The sequence below is a fragment of the Balaenoptera borealis genome, assembly GCF_965194805.1.
Source record: "Balaenoptera borealis genome assembly, chromosome: 4".
Lineage (NCBI taxonomy): Eukaryota > Metazoa > Chordata > Mammalia > Artiodactyla > Balaenopteridae > Balaenoptera > Balaenoptera borealis.
In genome coordinates, this window is record NC_138861.1 from 52,547,918 (window position 1) to 52,567,380 (window position 19,463).

The following is a 19,463-nucleotide window of genomic DNA, read 5'->3' on the forward strand; positions in this document are numbered from 1 at the left end:
GAACGCTCAGAGGGTCCTGAGCTTATGGGAGCTTTTAGATAAAGAGGAACTGGGGATGGACTCGCACGTTAGGTTTCTAGGGATACTGGAAGGAAGGTGTGAGGGCGATGTCCGTGCTATGAGAAGGCAAACTGTCGGTCACATGGGTGGGCCTGCCAGTCCATGACATAATGACTGACATGTGCCCCATCTCAACTGGCCCCACCACCCTGTGAGTCTGGCCAGCTTGCTCTTCCATGATTCTCATGGTAATATGGACTGAAGACTTGCAGTCAGAGAGGGTCGAGGTGTAAGGTGAGGAGCCAAGGAGTGGATGCCGCACTCTCCTGTGGTGCCGTGTCCTTCATACAGGACTTGAGTGTACGTGGCCAGGGGAGGTCACTTCAGAGGAGGAGGAGGAGCGCGGGGCCCAGGAGAGCGCTTTCTGCATGCCTCCACTTCGTTGTGGAGAATTCCACGAGGAACAGGGTGATGGTAGAGCTCTCCTAAGGGCGTGGGCTCTCTCCCACTAGAGTTGTGAGCCTGGCAGGCATTTCCATCCTAAACCTCCGGTCCCTCGTAAAAAGGGGACAATTACACTTCACTCAGAGGACTGTGCAGAAGACTCCTTGGGCTAATCTATGAAGTGTTAGCAGATTGCTTGGCACATGCCACGCCTCATTGATGATAGTGATTTTTATTATGAAAATGCAGCCTTGAGGAGGAAAAGAGCTCCCCAAGGCACAATGTGCCAGCTCTAGCCTGGGAGTGGATGGTCATCCTTGAGTGAGTGTGAGGCGGTGACAGCAGTGGCCGGGAAGGCTTGTCTTTGCCCTCCCAGACACCTGCCTCTCACCCTCCTGTTGCTCAGTCATGCTGGGTTGAGTGATGTGTGGGTACATTGGCGGGTGGGGTCAGGCAGGTGGGGGCTGGGCTGGGCCCGGAGACTGACCCCGAGGGCTTACAGCCCAGTGCTTCGATCCCTGGCCCACCTGAATCCCACCATGCCGCTGGAGGAGGGACTGTGGAGGGCCGTGCAGGAATGGCGGCGCAGGAGCAACCTTGACCGGATGATCTACTACGAGACGGCGCAAAAGTGAGTCAGCGTCCTGGGCCCAGGGGCTGCGTGGAGGGTGAGGCGAGTGGGTGAGGGCAGGATCTGGCCGTGGGGGTGCTCATCAGAGAGGACAGAGGAGAAGGGCTGTCACCCAGCACAGGGTCCCCGCAGCCCAGGGGCCCTACTGTCCTCCAGAAACCCCTCCTTCACCTTGAGAGTTTGAGACTTCTGTCCTTCCTCCACCAGGAGCTCTGCCCTCCCCTGATTTTGACCTACCCTTACCTTGACATGAAGGTCTCAGGACGGGGCAGGGTGAAGCTGTGTGTCCAGTAGGGGTCCAACTCCGGCCATATGGGCTGGGCCGGGGAAAGAGCTCCACCCGCCAGCCTGCTGCTTCCTTAGTGGTGGGTGGCTGGCGGCCACTAACATAGATTTGGGACCACCTCTCCTCATGAAAAGTGCCCTGAGTGGGTACCCTGGCATCCCTGAAGAGGCTGGGGAAGCCAGCTGTCGTCGGCCCAAGGGTCTCCGGCCCTTCCAGTGTTTGCTCCATGGTAATCCCTTTGGTTTAAGAAACAAAAGCAAACAAACGAGCGCCTATCAGAGGAAGAGAAGGCCTCTCCTCTAAGCTCAGCATCCACATCGTCCAGCCTCTCCTGGGCCCTGTCTCCAGGGCTATGTTCCAGGACTCTCAGTCCTAGCCCAGTGTCCTGGATTCGGGCAAGGACCCCTGTGGGGAACACATGCCTGTTCCAGCCTCTGGCTGTCAGCCCTTCATGTGGTTCTGGATGGGGACGGGGGCATGAGGAGGGTGCCCCCTGGGTCAGCCATGTGTCCCGTTGACCTGGTTCAATTCAGCGACCTGGGTCTATGCTGTTGAATGCCCTCCAGTGCTGGTGAGGCAGGAAGGGTCCCAGATCTTCTTATCACTTCCAGGAGCAGCTCTCTGCTGTGGACAGCACCTCACAGGGCCTTGACGGCCCCAAGGCACATCCTCTCCCAGTGCCTCATTCTTGGCTGCCTTTGTTGGGCTCCAGAACCCAGGCCTTTTTCTCAGGGTGGCCTGTGCCTCCGTCACCCCCCAGGTTCATGGAATTTGCGGCCGAGGAGGAGATGCACATTCAGCATTTGCAGCGGATGCAGTGCGCGCAGGACCTGCCTCCTCCAGCCCCACCGAAGCTGGATCCTCGGGGGCCCCCAGCCCCGAAAGTGCGCCTTCAGCCAGGCACCCAGGTTCCCACTGGAGCTGAAGGCACAGGTAACAGGGGCCTAGGGTTGGCCACTGTCCCCATGTGGATCCTTTTCTTTCAAGACAGGGGCATTGGTCTTTCAACCAAAACAGTCGCCGAGGCGGGGGGTGGGGGGGTGGGGTCTCAGCTGCCCTTTGTCACTACGGGCTATTGACTTGGTCAGTTTTGTAACTCCTCTCACACCTCCCTGTCAAAGGACCCCACACTAAGTCTGCCTAAGAAGTAGGCTTGATGGGGAGACCCCTAGAAAATTGGAGGTTCCCCACTTCCTTACTTGTGACTCTCTTAGATGACCCCCTAACCTCCCCTCTCCAACTGTGCATGAAGCTTCAGATGGTCCTGACCCCTCCCACACCCACATCAACGTCCCCCAAACAATGCCCTCACCAACGTGCGCTCGGTGGTCAGAAGGTGGACCGGGAGTCCCTCACCTTCCTTCCCTTCCTCCTGCTCTGCCTCAGCCTGTGCTCCCAGGATGTCCGGCCCCAGGGCCCAGCCCTCGCACCCGAAGCCACACAGATCCCAGCGGACCCCGGAGCCCAAGGCGCCCAAGGAGATTCCCCCTGAGGCTGTGAGGGAGGATGTGGACAGGATGGAGGCGCTGGTGGGGCCCGTCCACTCAGCCACAGGCAAGTCAGCCACAGGCAATTCAGATGCAGAATGTGGAAAGGCCGGAAATGAGCTGAAGCAGGAAGAGGACGACACCTACTTGGACCCGTGTCTCTTGAGCTACATTGACGAGCTGCGTTCCCAGGAAGACTCTGTCACCAAGGTAGGCTGAGCCTGGAGCCTGGGGTCTACAAGATGCCAGGGCATGGAACTCTCAGCACCCAAGATCTGAGTTCTGCTCAGGCCGATGGGACTTAAGCTCAGCTCCTTGTTCCTGAGCCTGGTGTTAGGGGAGGTTTATGCAGATGTATGTGTGTATATGTTTGTGTCTGTGTGTATGCCTTTGTGTGTCTGTGTATGTGCATCTGTATATGTGCTCTTTTGTGTGTGACTGTGTATGTGCATGTTTGTGTGTGTGTGTGTGTGTGTGCTGACCATCCCCGCCTTGTGGAGGAGAGTGGGGGTGGGTCTCTGCTTTTCACTTTCCCTCCGGGTCTTCTTGTGTCACAGGCCACTCCTGGCCAAGGATGCTCACAGCCTCTTCTTTCTGTCCCAGGTGGAGGCAGTCATTCACCCTCGATTCCCGGCAGAATTGTCTTCCCCAGACCCACAGCTGGATGTCTCGGCCCTTGCTGAGGAGCTGAAGAAGGAGGAAAGACTCACCCCTGAAGAAGTGAGCCAGGGGAGGGAGAGGGACACTTAGGGAGCCAGGGGACTCCAGGGGAGGGGGGACCCCAGGTGATCCAGGGGACAGGGGAAACCAGGTGGCCCAGGGGAGCCAGAGGAGGGAGGGATCGCAGGTAGAACAGGGGAGACAAGGGACACCCAGGAAGACCAGGGCACGGAGGGACCGCAGTGAGCAGGGGAGAGGTAGGGCCCCAGAGCAGGAGGCCCACATGGCTCTGTCCATCCCTTCCCTGCCTCGGAGGCCTGGCATGGGGAAGGGCCCTCTCTGGGGTGGGTGCAGCGCAGGGTGATAGGAAGGAGAGGATGGGGAGCCGGGAGCGGAGGGAAGGACACACAGCTGGGAATAAGGTGCAGGAGGATGGCAGGAATGCCACCGTGTCTGTATTTGGAGTCTAGTCCTGGGGTCACCCGTCCCCTCCTCCCCCCCAGGGCCATTGTCCCACTGCCCAGTGCTCCTCCTCTCACACGTGCGCGTGGAGCCGTCACTGTCCTCCTCCCTCCTACCAGCTGGTGCAGAAACGACTCCTGGCCTTGAAAGAGGACGTGGGTGGGCCGGCAGCCCCGAGCCACAGTGCACCCGGAATGGGCTCAAGTCCTTCTGAGTCCCACGTTGGCCAAGGTGCCCAGAGGCACGACCAAGACCGCCATCGAGGGGTCAGTGATGAAGCCTGCCCACCAGAGATTGATTTTGAGGCTCTTCATAGGCCCATCCGAGCAGACACTGGCCCGTTCGGGCCCAAAGTTCCCTCTCGAGGACGTCAGGAGGTCTCTCCATCCAGGGCCGGGCGGCCCTCCCCTCCCCAGGGTCAAAGGCGCACTGGCCCTCGAGTGGGACCCAGGGATGCCTCTGTTCTCAGAGAGGCGTCTCCTGTTCGGGAGGCCCGAGGGCCCAGGGACGCGGCCAGTGAGGACGAGGAGGCGCTCCCCAGCCTGGCCTCCCTCTTTGCCTCTCCGCAGAGCCTGCCGCCTTGCCGGCGGTCCCAGAGTCCTGCCCCTGCCTCAGGCCTGGCCTCCTCTGGAGGTTGGGGGGCCCAGAGTGCTCCCCAGGCCCCCGCCCCTCAGAGAAGGGGCCCCAGCCCAGCTCCACCAGCCGCTCCCAAGTCGAGGAAGCGGGCTCTGTGTGGGCGCCCAGCCGCTGCTGAGAAGCTGCCCATCCCCGGGGCTGCCCACGGGGTCTCTGCGAGGCCAGCCTTGGCTCTGGGGCTGGCTCGCCCCTCACAGCCGAGAAAGAGAAAGCGTGACCCGTTTGTCACAGGGAAGAAGAGGAACAGGAAGAGGAAGCGCTGCAGCCAGTAGGGAACATCCGGGCCGGCCCTCCAGGGCGAGCCCCCAGGGCGGCCCCCAGGGGAGCCTAGGGGCTCCTCCTCACCCCAGAGCTGATCCTGGGATTGTGGGGGGTTAGGGAGGTGGGGGAGGTGGGTGTGGGCAGGACCTTTGGAGTGATGTATGAAAATTGTGAATAAAGATAGTTTTGGTGGGAAATGCTCTCAGGCCACTGTCATCTTCTCCGTGTGGAGCTGCTCCACAGAGAGCGATCCTGAGAGGAAGGAAGGGTGAGGGAGGTCACAGGAGCTATGGATCTACAGGTGACCAAACCTTTCCTCCACATAGTCAAGGACTCCTCAGGCTGCCCCTGGGAACGCACAGCTCTCACTTTCCCCAGGGACCCCCTCATCATCCCCTTCTCTAAAGCCTGCTTGGCTAGGGGCCTTCTGGGGCATCTGTAGCATCTTCTGCATCCCTGAACCGTCTGGGGAGGGAGAGCTGCTTTTGTGCCTCTCAGCCCTCTGGACACTAACCAGTTTCTAGGACGGAGCCTGGAGACGGCCCTTGCCTTTATGGAGCTTCTCTCTGCTTCCCTGAAGTGGCCAGGCGATGGCGCTGGGGTGACCCTCCGCTCATCCAGGGTTTCCTGTGTGGGTGGCCTGACCAGAGAGGAAAAGTCTTGGCCATGGGGACAGGACTGTCTGCCTGGTCGTAGCGGGAGCGTTCTCTAGTCCCACTGGGATTACTGCAATGTGGAGCGTGGTTGAGGCAGCTACCTCTTAATCCCAATGAGGCTGCAACAAGGGGAATGGGCGCAGGGAAGTTCATGGGGCACCTGTTACAGGTGTGTATAAGGGTAGTGACAGTGGGGCCCCTTTGTGGGACTTGTGGGATTTCTGTGCAGCAGCATCTCGTTCAACTGAGGGAGGAGGACCCATCTGGCTGTGGCTGTGGGGACTGGCCTTAGGGGCCTAGGGGTGTGCAAAGACACCCCAGAACTACTGTCCCTTCCCTTTCCACCCATGGCTGGTCATGTGTGTGTACTGGTATCAACACTGATTTGTATTCCCATAGAAAACAGTTCCTCCTGACAAACTATGACCGTGTTTCACAAGAACAGCTTGCTCCCAGGGGCAGCAGGGGTGGGGAGAGGTGTCTGTGGCCCCAGATCTGGGTGAGAGCTGGGATCCATGCTGAGGAGTGTAGAGGCCTCAGTCACCGTCCTGTGGTTGCCGGCAGAGACTTTGAATCATCAGAGCAGGGGACATGAGCCGCTCAGAAGGGTGAGACGAGCAAACAATGAGGGGCAGGGAGCAGACCCCTGCTGTCTCCCTGAACTGCCCCCCCTCGCAGCCTGCTTAGCCCCCGTCACGGCCTGTGCTGGCCCACCTCTGAAGCCCCTTCCTCCTAATGCACTCAGATGCTCTGATCCTTTGTGGACCCGCCCTGGGCCTCACCCCTCCTTCCCTGCTGGCCAAAGCCTCTTCTCCCGGTTCTGAGTTCTGATTCCTTCCCCAGGACCCAGGCGGGGGTTGGGACAGCAGAGACTCCCTAATTCTCCCTCCTCCTCCCTGAGATCTTGACAGTCACCTTTGCATGTTTCTATGATTTTAACTACTGTACATACTTCCTGTGAGTGGCTATGATATGTCCTTTTAGGAGTGGCTTATTTCACTTAGCATAATGTCTTAGAGGTTTATCCATGTTGTAGCATGAGACATGGTTTCCTTTTATTGCAAGGAAGGAAATATTTCCTTGTGTTTATAGACCCCATTATCCCTTCATCTGTTGATGGACATTTGGGTTTCTTCACGTCTTGGGTATTTTGGAGAATGCTACGACGAATGTGGGTGTGCAAAGATCTCTTTGAGATCCTGCTTTGAATTCTTTTGGATACATACCCAGAAGTGGGACTGCTGGATCACATGGTAGTTATATTTGTAATTTTTTGAGGAAACTTCATATTGTTTTCCGTAAGGGTTGTCCCATCTTACACCTCTCACCAACAATGAGAAAGATAGCTACCATCAAGAACTTGGTATATATCCATCTTATAAAAATGTTTATGCTTTTAGCAGAGCTGTAGATAATCAAAATTATGTATAATAACAATATTTTTGGTTATATATGGTGTCATGTAAATCATATTGCCTTTGGCTTCTTCTTTCAACATTCTTACTTTAAGAAAAATGGATATATTAGATGTTCTTTAATTTTTTAATTATTTATAATTTTGCATTGTATGCATACATTAAAAATATTTTATCAGTTCCCTTGTTGGTGAACTTTTATAAATTATAATGTGACAGGGTAATCAGTTCCAGAGGAAAAGTTTTTCCTTTCAGAACTTTGAATATTTATTCCATCGAATATGGCTTTTGTTACTGTTTTTTCAAATTATGCCATCAATACACCCTTTCATGGTGGGTGATCAGTTTCCTTGCTGATTGTTTTTCGTAAGACTGTCTGTTGTCTTTTGTGTTCTCCAGTTTCCTGACGTGTGATTAGTTTCAGGTTAAAAAAATGTATCCTCCATGTGATCTATTTTGCTTCATTAACTGATAATCCACATTCTTCCTCTCATCTAGAACATAATATTATCTTTTTCAAATGTTACTTCTACTCATTCTCTCCTGTCTCTACTTCTAGAACCCTGGATAGGTGTATATTAGATCATCTTATATATTCTCTGTGTCTTCATCAGCTTGGACGGCTATAACAAAATGCCATAGACCTGGTGGCTTGAAAAACAGACGGTACTTTCTTAACAGTTCTGAAGGTTGGAAGTCCAAGATCAAGGTGCCATATTCAGTTCCTGGTGAGAGCGCTCTTCCTACTTTTCAGATGGTTGTCTTCTTACTGCGTCCTCACGTAGCAGAGAGAAAGAGGGGTCCCTCTTGTGTCTTTTCTTTTAAGGGCACTAAACCCATTATGAAAGCTCCATTCCCATGCCCTAATTACCTCCCAAAGGCCCTATCCCCAAATACATTGAAGGGTAGGGCTTCAACATAAGAATTGGTGGGGGGGGATATACGTCCATAGCATTCTGCCCCTGGGACCCAAAATTCGTGTCCTTATTGTATGCAAAATACATTCATTCTATCCCAACAGCCTCAAAAGCCTTAACTCATTCCAACATCAACTGTAAAATTTAAAACCAAAAGTCTGATCTAAACACCATCTAAATCACATATGGGTGAGACAGGAGGTACTATTCATCCTGAGGCAAAATTCCTCTGTAGCTGTAAATCTGTGACCCAAACAAGTTAAGTGTTTCCAAATACCATGTTGGGACTGGCATAGAATAGACGTCCCTACTCCAAAAGGAAGAAATAGGAAAGAAGGAAGGGGTGACAGTCTCCAAGCTAGTCCAAAGCCTAGCAAGGCCAATCCCATTAGACCTTAAGGTACGAGAATAACCCTCTTTAGTTTGATGCTTTGCCCTCCAGGCCCGCTGGGGTGGCAACATCATCCCCACAGCTCGGTGGGGCAGCCCCACTCCTTCAGCTTGGTGGCGTGCCACCCACACTGCAGCTCTCTGTAGGGCCTCCACCTACACCATGACTCTCTGTGAGGGCGACAATCTCACACTTTGAAACTGAGGCCCCCTGGGCCTGTGGTGGGATTGACAGACCCGATGACCTCGGAATCACCTTTGGGGTCCTTCTTCCCTCTTCTTCAAGAGGAGTACACATTCACAGCCAAATTGCTCTAGTCTCCCATTCTGTAGAATCCAAGAATTCTGACAGCCTTCCCTCATTCTGCCTGGCTTTCTCTGTCCCCTGTCGTTCAAACTGGCAGGGTCCCTGCTGGTTTAATCCTCTATTCCTGGCCTCTGCTGAGATGACTAATGAAATTAATAGCACACCTGCTACACCCTTCGAGTTTTCTTCAGAACAAGCGTTCTCACTTTCAGATATGGATAGGCTGAGAAGTTTCCAAATCTCTAAGTTCTGATTTCTTTTTGCTTAACAATTTGGTCTTCAATTTCTCTCTCTCCTGATGTGTTTCACTGTGAGCGGTGAGGAGGAACCAAGCTACTTCTTCCAAACTTTGTTCAGAGATCTCCTCAGATGAATATTCCGTTTCATCACTCACAAGGTCTACCTTCCAAAAAACACGAGAACACAGTTCAGTCGAGTTCTTTGCCACTTTATAATAAGAACTGAGTCTCCTCCAATTTCTAATAACGTGTTCCTCATTTCTGTTGGAGACCTCACCAGAATAGCCTTTAACGTCCATATTTCTATCTGTTCATGATTATTTGTGTATTGTCTACAAAGATGGAGGTTTTCTCTCCAGTGTGCGTCTTTTCTTTCTGAGCCATCACCAGAATCACTTTGAATAGGTAAGGGCTGAAAGGCCTTTATGGTGATCTCTGCTTTTTTTTAGCATGCACTTCCAATCTCTTTCAGCCTTTACCTGCTATCCAATTCCGAGGCCACGTCCACATATTTAGGGATTTGCGACTTCCTGGTACCAAAATATGTGTTAGCTCAAGGGACTATAACATACTACCACAAGCTGGGTGGCTTAAACAACAGACGTTTAGTTCTCACAGTTCTGGAGGCTGCAAAGCCCAAAATCAAGCCACCAGCAGACTCCAGGTCCCTAAATTTCTCATTCATAATTTCTGACCGTTTCTTTTCTGTGCTACATTTTCGCTAATTTTTCACGTCTATCATCCATGTCATCCACTTCCTCTTTCTCAGTAGCTGATCTAACTTTTTCCCATTCCCTTTGCTCTACAGATGTGTGATGTTTGTAGGTTGAATTTCATCATACACTATAAAATATTCAATTTCAATGGTCAAGATTTACTAACATCAATCATTTTTACTGTTGAAGACAGAACAATCTTAACTGGAACTGGCACTGTTAATCCAAGTGTATGATAGTGAATACAAGCCCAACTAGTACAGTTTGGTGCTACTCCTTGATTTGGGTTAAGGTGCCAGCACTTCTGCCACCTTTGCTTTTGCACCCATCAGTACTTATGTCAACACAATTGTTCCAGAGTAAATCATGAGACTAAAAAAGTTTCACCAACAGTTTGAATATTACAGCATCATGTTGTTTGTGATCAAGCGTGAAGATCGTCAATATTATCTAGTGCTAGTACTAGACAAATTCAAGGAACACAGCAACCCCAGTCACTTTTTGTTTCCTTTTCCATGGGAAAAGCTGTAAGCAACATTTCTTTGCCCTTTAAAGGGCTCATATGTCTCTGTTTAAAATATTCCATTCCTCTCTCTCTTTTTTCAAATTCATTAATTAATTTATTTGTTTCTAGCTGCGTTGGGTCTTCGTTGCTGTGCGCAGGCTTTCTCTAGTCGCGGTGAGCAGGCTTCTCATTGCGGTGGCTTCTCTTGTTGCGGAGCACGGGCTCTAGGCGCGCGGGCGTCAGTAGTCGTGGCACACGGGCTCAGTAGTCGTAGTTCGTGGGCTCTAGAGCGCAGGCTCAGTAATTGTGGAGCACGGGCTTAGTTGCTCGGCGGCATGTGGGATCTTCCCAGACCAGGGACCAAACCCATGTCCCCTGCATTGGCAGGCGGATTCAAAACCACTGCGCCACCAGGGAAGTCCCAATTCCTCTCTCTTGAAACAGAAAGTGATTGGACTTAAAGCAGTGCTTAAAGTTTACTGGTACTATCATCCTTGTTCAAAATTGCTCTGTGGCATAAGTCACAATGCAGTGAATTGTTGACACCTCCAAATCCCAGGGAGGCCCCTGAGTGCTCTCTCAGGAGGAAATTGAGGTCAGGTGTATCTGATGGCCTGTGTGCTGTCTGTGATCCTGGTGATATGTGGGGGCTTTCAAGTGAGTGCAGTGGGTAGACTCATGGACTCTTAGTCTTGGCTGGGGGAGACAGCACTGTCGGGTTTAGTTTTCCACATTTGCCTCCTTTTGTGTTGCCTTTCTCCCAGTTGCATTTAGCCTGATTAGAGGGAAAGAGGAGATGTCGGTAGCTGGGCAGGTGGTTCTCCAGGAGCAAATGTCAGGGACGGTTGTGTGGGCAAGATCCCTAGGCCCCGTCCTGGCAATCTTGCTGTGCACTGAGCAGTCCAGATGAATCGGCTCCTTGACCAGAAGTCCAGGAAACTTTTGGCAATCTGGGCAAAATTTGGGATCTGAGGATGGGCTCAGAAATTTCAGCAAGGATTTGGCGGTATCTTACCCTCGGGCTGTTTAAGAGCCCCTGGTTTTGAATGGCATGAAGCACCAGAGAGCCTTTGATCACATTCTCTACAGCTCTCCTGTGTGTGGCCCTCCAGCAGCAAACCTCCTCTGCTGTGACCTCAGGGCAGGCCCCGTCCCCCCTCCACCCCGAGGCTCCTGCCCTGGGAAGCATGAGGGTGTAGCGCAGGCTGACTGTCAGTGCTGGGCTCCTGGCTTGCCTGCCTCACAGGATGGAGCATCTGTGCACCTTGTGCTGGTGCCCTTCCCAGAACCAATGGGCTCACAGCCCAGACATTTATGCTGAGTCTGGGGGCAGCTGTGCCCTGAGAAGCCATGTCTTGTCACTTGGCCCAGGGAGCACCTCCTCAACGGACCACACTTATCATATGGGCCTCCTGCTCTTGTGCCCTCTTGTTTTGTTCTGAGGCAGGTGGTTGTGATGGCCAGTACTGTGGGGTCTTGTGATCTCAGAGCAGACACTGGAGGCTGACTGACCCCACAGAGGTGGACAAGGATGTGGGCTCAGGCGATGGGTCCTTTCTTGGGTTTCTGCCTCTCCTCCCTGCCTCCTGACCCTTGCTCTCAAAAGCTCACCTTTCTGTTGTAGTTGCCTCACCAGGGGGCAGTGACGGGCTTTGCCCCGCTGAACTATACCCTCGGGGTAGGTGGCCACAGCCTGGCTTGTCACACACTGGGGAAATCCTACACTGGGGAAGTCAGGATTGTGCCTTGCTGGGCTTGGAACCCAGGTAGAAAGGTAGATGGTGTGGGTCTGAGGGACTGATGCCCCAGCCCCAGGGCAGGTGACTTCTCCTGGGAGAGGTTGCCCATGGCCCCCTTTGGCCCCTCGACCCTGCAGAGGTGCTGATACACGCCCCCTGCAGGCCACAGCCTCTGCGCATAAGATCTGCCCCAGTATCACATGAGAAGCCGAGGCCAGGAGCCTCGCTCTCTCTGAGACCAGCTGGTCATCCCACGCTGAGGGGCGTCTTCTCGGGCACAGGGCACATAGCTGACCTGCAACTGACATATGGACTCTTCCCTGGGCTTTACCCCTGAATTTACCTCCATTCTTGTCTCCTGTCTCACGGCCCCTGCCTTTTCCCCCAGACACCGGAGATCTCCAGGCTTGGGTGGAGTATGGCATGTTGTCAAGCTCAGTGGTGTCCACCTCACCAGCCCACTGGAATCAAGCCCCAGGGAGCCTTTGAGAGAGCAAGACCAAGGACTTTAAGACGACTACGGTTAATGTTAAGGAGCAGAGATTGTAAGATGAGGAATTTCACTAGTGTTTTTCAATCCGTAAGAAGAAGGAAATAGAAATTGCAGAATTGAAACTTGCACAGACATCAAGAAATAATAGTTTACAGGCCTCAAGAAATAATAGTTTAACAAATGCCCCATTCACAGAATCAAGGAGATGAGCACCATCCACAGGGTGTGCAAAGGAGGTGCCTAATCCCAGGAGCAGCGTGGCCACGGCTCGTCTGAGAGCGAGGCATGTGCTGAGCAAGCTTTTGTATGTAATGTTCAGCAAAGGGAACCTTGGCCATTGATACCAGGGAAAGGCTATCATGCTGAAGGCCCACTCATCTCCACCACCCTCAACTTGAATCCAAGTATTGGCTGAAGAAACAGACTTGACAGAGACTTTGACCACCTGGCCTGGGTTCTCCCTACAAAATGTCATGTTTCTCCAAGAAGAGGGCAAGGAGTCACAGTTGTCCGAATCACAGACGGCATATCTTAACGGTACAGCTATTACAAATTTGCACCTTTGTTTGAAGGGAATTGTTAAGTGGTGGGTAGGGAGTGATGTGTTCCAGGGAGGATTTGGGCCCTCTGGCTTGCAGGTGACCCTCTTATCAGACAGGGCAATTCTGCCAATAACTCATCACTGCCTTCATTCCTCAGGTGGTAGGGATACAAAGGGATTAAAAGGGGTGCGGGCAGAGGACAGCCCTCACTGACAGCACAGAGCCATCACCTACTGTCTCCTCAACTCCTCTGCCCATATAGCCACCGAGGGTGCCAGCTTCTTGCTTTCACAGCAGCTGTTGATAGCACACCATCATCCAAGGAGTTCTTGAGCACCAACTTTGCACTACTCAGCAGCATAATGGAGAAATCAAGGATGGTCCATGGAAATAGCTAAGGGTCTTGTTTTAGGGCAAACGAGCTTATTCTGCAATATGTGCTTCTTAGTTAATTGGGGTTCGAATGTCCTTTCTTGTATGAAATGATGTTGATAATGTTTGAAAAATAAAAGGTTGGCCACCCCATGAGAAACTATGCTTTTATCTGAGTGGGGTTGGGGAGCAAGAGGGAGGAATGAAAATTTTGGTTGTTGAAGTAGTGACAGGGCAGGGCTAAGTTGTTCAAGACTGCCTCCCTGCAGGAGGAAGGCCGGCCTTCCTCAAGACTTCATGGACACTCCCCATAGCCAGGGCTTACGGCTGTCATAGCTGGTGACTCAGCCATGGGCCTACTGAGCACTACAGCTGTAACCGCAGCTTGGCTCAGCCCTGACCAGCAGGAGAGAGGCTGGGCCTCCCTCAGCCTGAGTGCTCGTTCCATGGAGAGGGACTGGACCTGGGTCCTGTGTGTCCCAGTGCTGGTCCTAGTTCCTGCCCACACGGGACCTGGGCTTCTCTGATTCTGCAATATAAACACCAGAGCCCAAAGTTTGGGTCCCTCTCCTGGACCCTGGATCCCTACTGGATCCCTGTGTGCTGGCCCAGAACAAAGTGTGCAGTGGGGACCCACAAACTCCCCACTATTCCTGTGACTGTGAACTGCCCCTGATAAACATGGCTCCAGCAGCCAGGGTTACATATTTTTAGGGAACTCTCTTATGGTTACAAGTGCAAAAGACTGAGAACTACTATGTAAAACGAATATTTTGAAAACTTCACTCCAGTGATATTTGAAGAACCTCTATAAAATAACTAAACAAACATAATCGCATTTTATTCCACTGTGTCCAAAGTCTAAGCTTTAAATTGCATAAAAATGAGAACGAGAAGTAGAATGCCTCCAAACATTTGGAAATTAAGATGCACACTTCTAAATAATCCATGGTTAAAGAGGAATTTCAAGGAAAAATTTTAAGATAAATAGAACTGAGTGAAAATGAAAATACAACACATAAAATGTGGAAGGATCCAGATAAAACATTATTAAGAGGGAAACGAATGGCACTAAATGCTTAGACTAGAAAAGAGGGAAGGTCTCAGATCAATAGTCTAAGCTTTCACACACGGAAACGGGAAAAAAATTGCACAATAAAATCAACACATGAAGAAGCAAGCAAATAACAATACACTTTGATCAACTGGAGTCTATTCTCGGAACACAAGCTTGGTTTACTATTCAAAAATCATCAGCGTAATTTGCCATATTAATAGATTGAAGAAGAAAATCTACATGGCCACGTCAATTAATGAAGAAAAAGCATTTGATGAACTTCAACACACATTCATGTCAGAAACTCTCAGGAATAGAAGGGCTCTACTTCAACCCAGTAAAGAATAGCTACAAAAAACCGGCAGTGAACATCATACTTCATGGTGAGAGAATGAATGTTTTCCTCCTAAATTCAAAAGAAGGCCAGAATGTCCTCTTTCATCTCTGCTTTTCAACTTAGTCCTGTAGGTACTAGCCAGTGCAGCATGGCAAGAAAAAGAAAGAAAGACACACAGATTAGAAAGGAAGAAATATTACTGTCCATACTCATGGATAGCATGACTGTACTCATGGATAGCATGACTGTCTGCATAGAAAATCCCAAGAAATCTCTAAGAAGCAATTAATGTGGCAATTACTTTAACAAAGTCTCAGGATACAAGATCAACACAAAAACATTAGTCATATTTCCAAATATTAACAATGAACAACTGGAAACCAAAACTAAAAACACAATGCCGGGGCTTCCCTGGTGGTGCAGTGGTTGAGAATCTGCCTGCCAATGCAGGGGACACGGGTTTGAGCCCTGGTCTGGGAAGATCCCACATGCCGTGGAGCGACTAGGCCCGTGAGCCACTACTACTGAGCCTGTGCGTCTGGAGCCTGTGCTCTGCAACAAGAGAGGCCGCGACAGTGAGAGGCCCGCGCACCGCGATGAACAGTGGCCCCCACTCGCCACAACTAGAGAAAGCCCTCGCACAGAAACGAAGACCCAACACAGACAAAAGTAAAAAAAAGAAAAATTAAAAAAAAAAAAGCAACACAATGCCATACACAATGCTTCCAAAACATGAAATATTTGATTATAAATATTTTAATAGAGGATCTGTATGATACAACCAAACAAGACCTAAATCAATGGAGAGACATATCGCATTCATGGATTGGAAGACTCAACATAATAAAAGGTCAACTTCCAACAGAATTTTTTTGTCAACATGGACAAGCTTATTCTAAAATGTAGGAACAAAAGGTAAAGGCAAAGGAACCAGAATAAGTAAAACAATTTTGTGAAAGCAGAATATAGTTAGAGGATATTAAGACCTACTGTAAAGCTATAAGTAAGACAGTGTGGTATTGGTGGAAGGATAGATACATAGTTCAATGAATAGGATAGAGAATACAGAAATAGACACACGCCAATACAACAAACTTTATTTTTTTTTACGTAAGTTAAAAAGCAATATAAAAAGCAAAATCTCTAGTCCTTATAATAACCCTAAAAGGAACACAAATCTGTTAAATGACTAAGCAAGACCATACAGTTAGTGGCAGCACCAGAATCCGAACACAGGTCTACCTACTCTTGCTATGACTGAGCCTCTTCCTCTACATCTCCTAAATGTCACTCTGAGTTGAAGAGGGGAAAGAAATGGGAGGCCACCGTGATGCCACATCCCTGTGCTTTAACCAGTATGTTTTCTTTATATACTGGACCATCTATTTCAGATTTTATTTGAAGCAAGTTTTGGCTTGCTTCAGTATGTATTTCATTTTCTATTTATTACCCTCTTTCATTCATGGCAGACAGGCTCTAGAGGTCCTGAGAATGTCTGAAACAAAGAATGCTATAAAACACCTTAGTAACTCTCGAAAATGCGAAGTGGACCCTGAATCAAAACTTCAAGTTTCAGAGAACTTACAGCCACTAACGATCTGCAAAACAAACAAATAAACAAACAAACAACCCCACACCCTAGCAACTCTCAACCTTGGATCAAACTACAATATGTTGGAAGAGGTATTACTGAAAAGAGCTTGAAAGGGCAGCCTAAAAGGCAGAGGGTACAGAACATGGGCCATGTCCCTGTAAAGGGAACATGGTTCATAATATTGTGAATCAAGGGGCTGGTTCACAATACTGGTTATGATGTTCAAAACTGTCAATCAAAGAGAGGTGCATTATTATATATTTGCTTGTTGCTATTGCTTTTCTGATTAGAAGATACAGAGTCACTTTAGGCAACTTCCATTTAATTTAATATTTGTCTTCATTTTATATCCAGGTCACATTTTCTACATTAAAATATAATCATGCTGACGCCCCCCACCCCCTACACCCTCAGAGAAAAAAAGTGAAGAACTTTACACAACTTGAAAGAAAGATGGAATGCACAGAGAAGTTGCTATTGCACCCAAGTAACAAAGAACACAGAGAGACCAAACAGTAGACAAGTCAGAAGTGCATAGAAGACAGCTCAGGGCTCGCAGCAGGAAGGAGGAGGAATTAAAAGACTAAAGCTTTTAAATGCTATCAATTGTGCCACAAGATTACCCTGAAAAGGCAGATAGGTCAGAAAGCAGGACCAAACAGGGGATTTTCCAAAGGCTGCTATCTAACAGAGTTTAAAATATCCATAGATTATTTATATAAAAACAATTCCATGGGCTTCCCTGGTGGCGCAGTGGTTGGGAGTCTGCCTGCCAGTGCAGGGGACACGGGTTCGTGCCCTGGTCTGGGAGGATCCCACATGCCACGGAGCAGCTGGGCCCGTGAGCCGCAATTACTGAGCCTGCGCGTCTGGAGCCTGTGCTCCGCAACAAGAGAGGCCGCGATAGTGAGAGGCCCGCGCACCGCGATGAGGAGTGGCCCCCGCTTGCCACAACTGGAGAAAGCCCTCGCACAGAAACGAAGACCCAACACAGCCATAAATAAATAAAAATAAATAAATAAATTAAAAAAAAAAAAATTCCATACACAGAAGAGCTTTCTCTTCCCCACCTTGCCTCTAGCATCCGGTCAACACTATAGAAACTTAAAACCACTGTTAGCATGTCCGAATGTAGAACCGATATAGTTTTTTTCTTTCTTAAAAAATTGTATCCCAACTCTTTCCAACCAACAATTCTATTAATTATTTTCATTATGATTCCTCTGCATGGAAACCCAGTAAGGGATCATCAAGACAGGGCATCTCACTACGATCAGATCAATGCCAGTTGGGCAAAAGCTACAAGATTCTGTGTTACTCAGAGGGAGGGAGAACGGTAAGACACAGGAGTTGAAACTTATCTGCACCAAAGAGGAAAAGGAAACTCCTTTTCTAATCTATTCATTAAACAGGAAACAGCAGGTGGACAGGAAAAGCCGTCTGCCTAGAGCAGACCCAGAGGCACACCGAAATCTAAAAACAAGTGCTCAGGAAAGCGTCTCGGCTCGGAGAGGAAGCGCCTTTCAGACCCTATCTTGTCCCTAGTTTGGAGATCAAAGCATTAGAACTTCAGATAGTGACACTCTGGAGGGGGTGGACAGGGAAGGTCTGAGAGACCCAAATAATGAGGACACTAGGCAGCTAACTACACCACTACGTACAAATACACACATCAGTACGAAAACCTCACCTCCAACCCTCAGCTACTTTAAACAAAGCATTGCAGGTCCAGGTTTTCTGAACAGGGGATATTTTAAAGTCTGTTAGCAGTTTAAAACATTGCAACACTGGCACAATATGTTACCTATTCTTTGTTTTTAATTACAGGGCAACACAGTAAACTCCAACACAAAGGTGGGGATGGGCGAGCGCAAAAGGAATAAAGAACACAGAACCAGTATTTCACAAGAGCATCGAGCCAGCGATGAAGTAGCAGCTAATGCTTTGCAGACTCTCGAGGGTAGAGTTCGCTCAAGGTGCTCTGAGGGATTCTCTTCAGCATTTCTTTGGGGAAGATTCGGAGCAGTTGCCAGCCAATGTCCAAAGTCTCATAGACAGTGCGGTTTTCGTAAGGACCTTATAAAAAATTGAGACTAGATGAATAAAGGCCAAGTACTTCCAACTTATCAGCGTTCTTCAAAATTTATTGTTATGGGTCTAGCACTGTGAGCATGAAGTATAAAAAAGAGACACAAAGCAGTCAGGTCTCCCAGGACTGGATGTGACCAAATGTGGAAATGAGGGTCTAGACAGTAAGTACCCCTGGGAATCAGAGAAAAGGGAGAAAGTCCGCAGGTGAGACCTTGGGCGCGTGCGTGCGTGCGTGCATGTGTGTGTGTGTGTGTGTGTGTTTAGCAATGGGTGGGATCTAAAAACACCCCACTGAATAATGGAAACTAGACCCAGAGTTTTGTCCAGAGAGTAGTGAGAAAAGCAGTTTCCCAGCAACACAGGCTGACCTGAAGGAGGCTAGTACAGATACTTAGAAGGCCTTAAATGCCAATTAAGCACCTGAAGAGGTCCATGTGAAAGTTTTCAAACTTGCTATTGCTATTATTATTTTTAATAGGTGAGTTCAGTAGATAGCACTCAGTATGAAACATAAATGTACTAGTAGGTGGAATGATTTGGAGCAGTTGAATTTCTATCACCTAATAGGTGAATGTTATTGACACGTCTTCAAGTGTAATTTCAGGTGTACCCAGGCTGTGTCAGAGAGATAGAATGCTTGTCCCTTTGTACTGAAGGGCTTAGTATTTGAGGAGAATAAGTAGGAAAAGGGCCAGCTTTTTGTTTCCTAAGCCAAATGCTGATTCTGTGCACAAGACTCTTTGTAGGTATCTTCAAAGATATAAATGTTGGGCTTCCCCGGTGGTGCAGTTGTTGAGAATCTGCCTGCCAATGCAGGGGACACGGGTTCGAGCCCTGGTCTGGGAAGATCCCACATGCCGCAGAGCAACTAGGCCCGTGAGCCACAATTGCTGAGCCTGTGCTCCGCAACAAAGAGAGGCCGCGATAGTGAGAGGCCTGCGCACCGCGATGAAGAGTGGCCCCCACTTGCCCCAACTAGGGAAAGCCTTCGCACAGAAACGAAGACCCAACACAGCCATAAATAAATAAATAAATTCATTCATTCATTCATTCATTCATTACAAAAAAGAAGGTATTAGTTATTTTTTAAAAAAGATATAAATGTTAATACTTAATCAAACAAATTGGGGTCGTGATTTTAAAATTCTCACAAATGACACCCCAGGAGTTAACAAAGTCATTCATTTTATATGCCGTTTCAGTCCGATGCTGTCTGTGGGTGAGTA

General features: G+C 49.4%; 1 protein-coding gene across 1 annotated transcript in view; it reads left to right on the forward strand.

Moving 5' to 3' along the window:
- The window catches only part of LOC309628525 (uncharacterized protein), a 65,622-nt gene extending 60,651 nt beyond the window's left edge, over positions 1-4,971 (forward strand). Inside the window, exons 8-12 of the mRNA XM_082391614.1 lie at positions 947-1,075; positions 2,122-2,294; positions 2,748-3,058; positions 3,452-3,568; positions 4,090-4,971. Coding sequence (XP_082247740.1) covers positions 947-1,075; positions 2,122-2,294; positions 2,748-3,058; positions 3,452-3,568; positions 4,090-4,878 — 1,519 coding nt within the window. The 3' untranslated portion in view covers positions 4,879-4,971. The remainder of the gene's footprint in view (positions 1-946; positions 1,076-2,121; positions 2,295-2,747; positions 3,059-3,451; positions 3,569-4,089) is intronic.
- Positions 4,972-19,463: the final 14,492 nt, after the last annotated feature.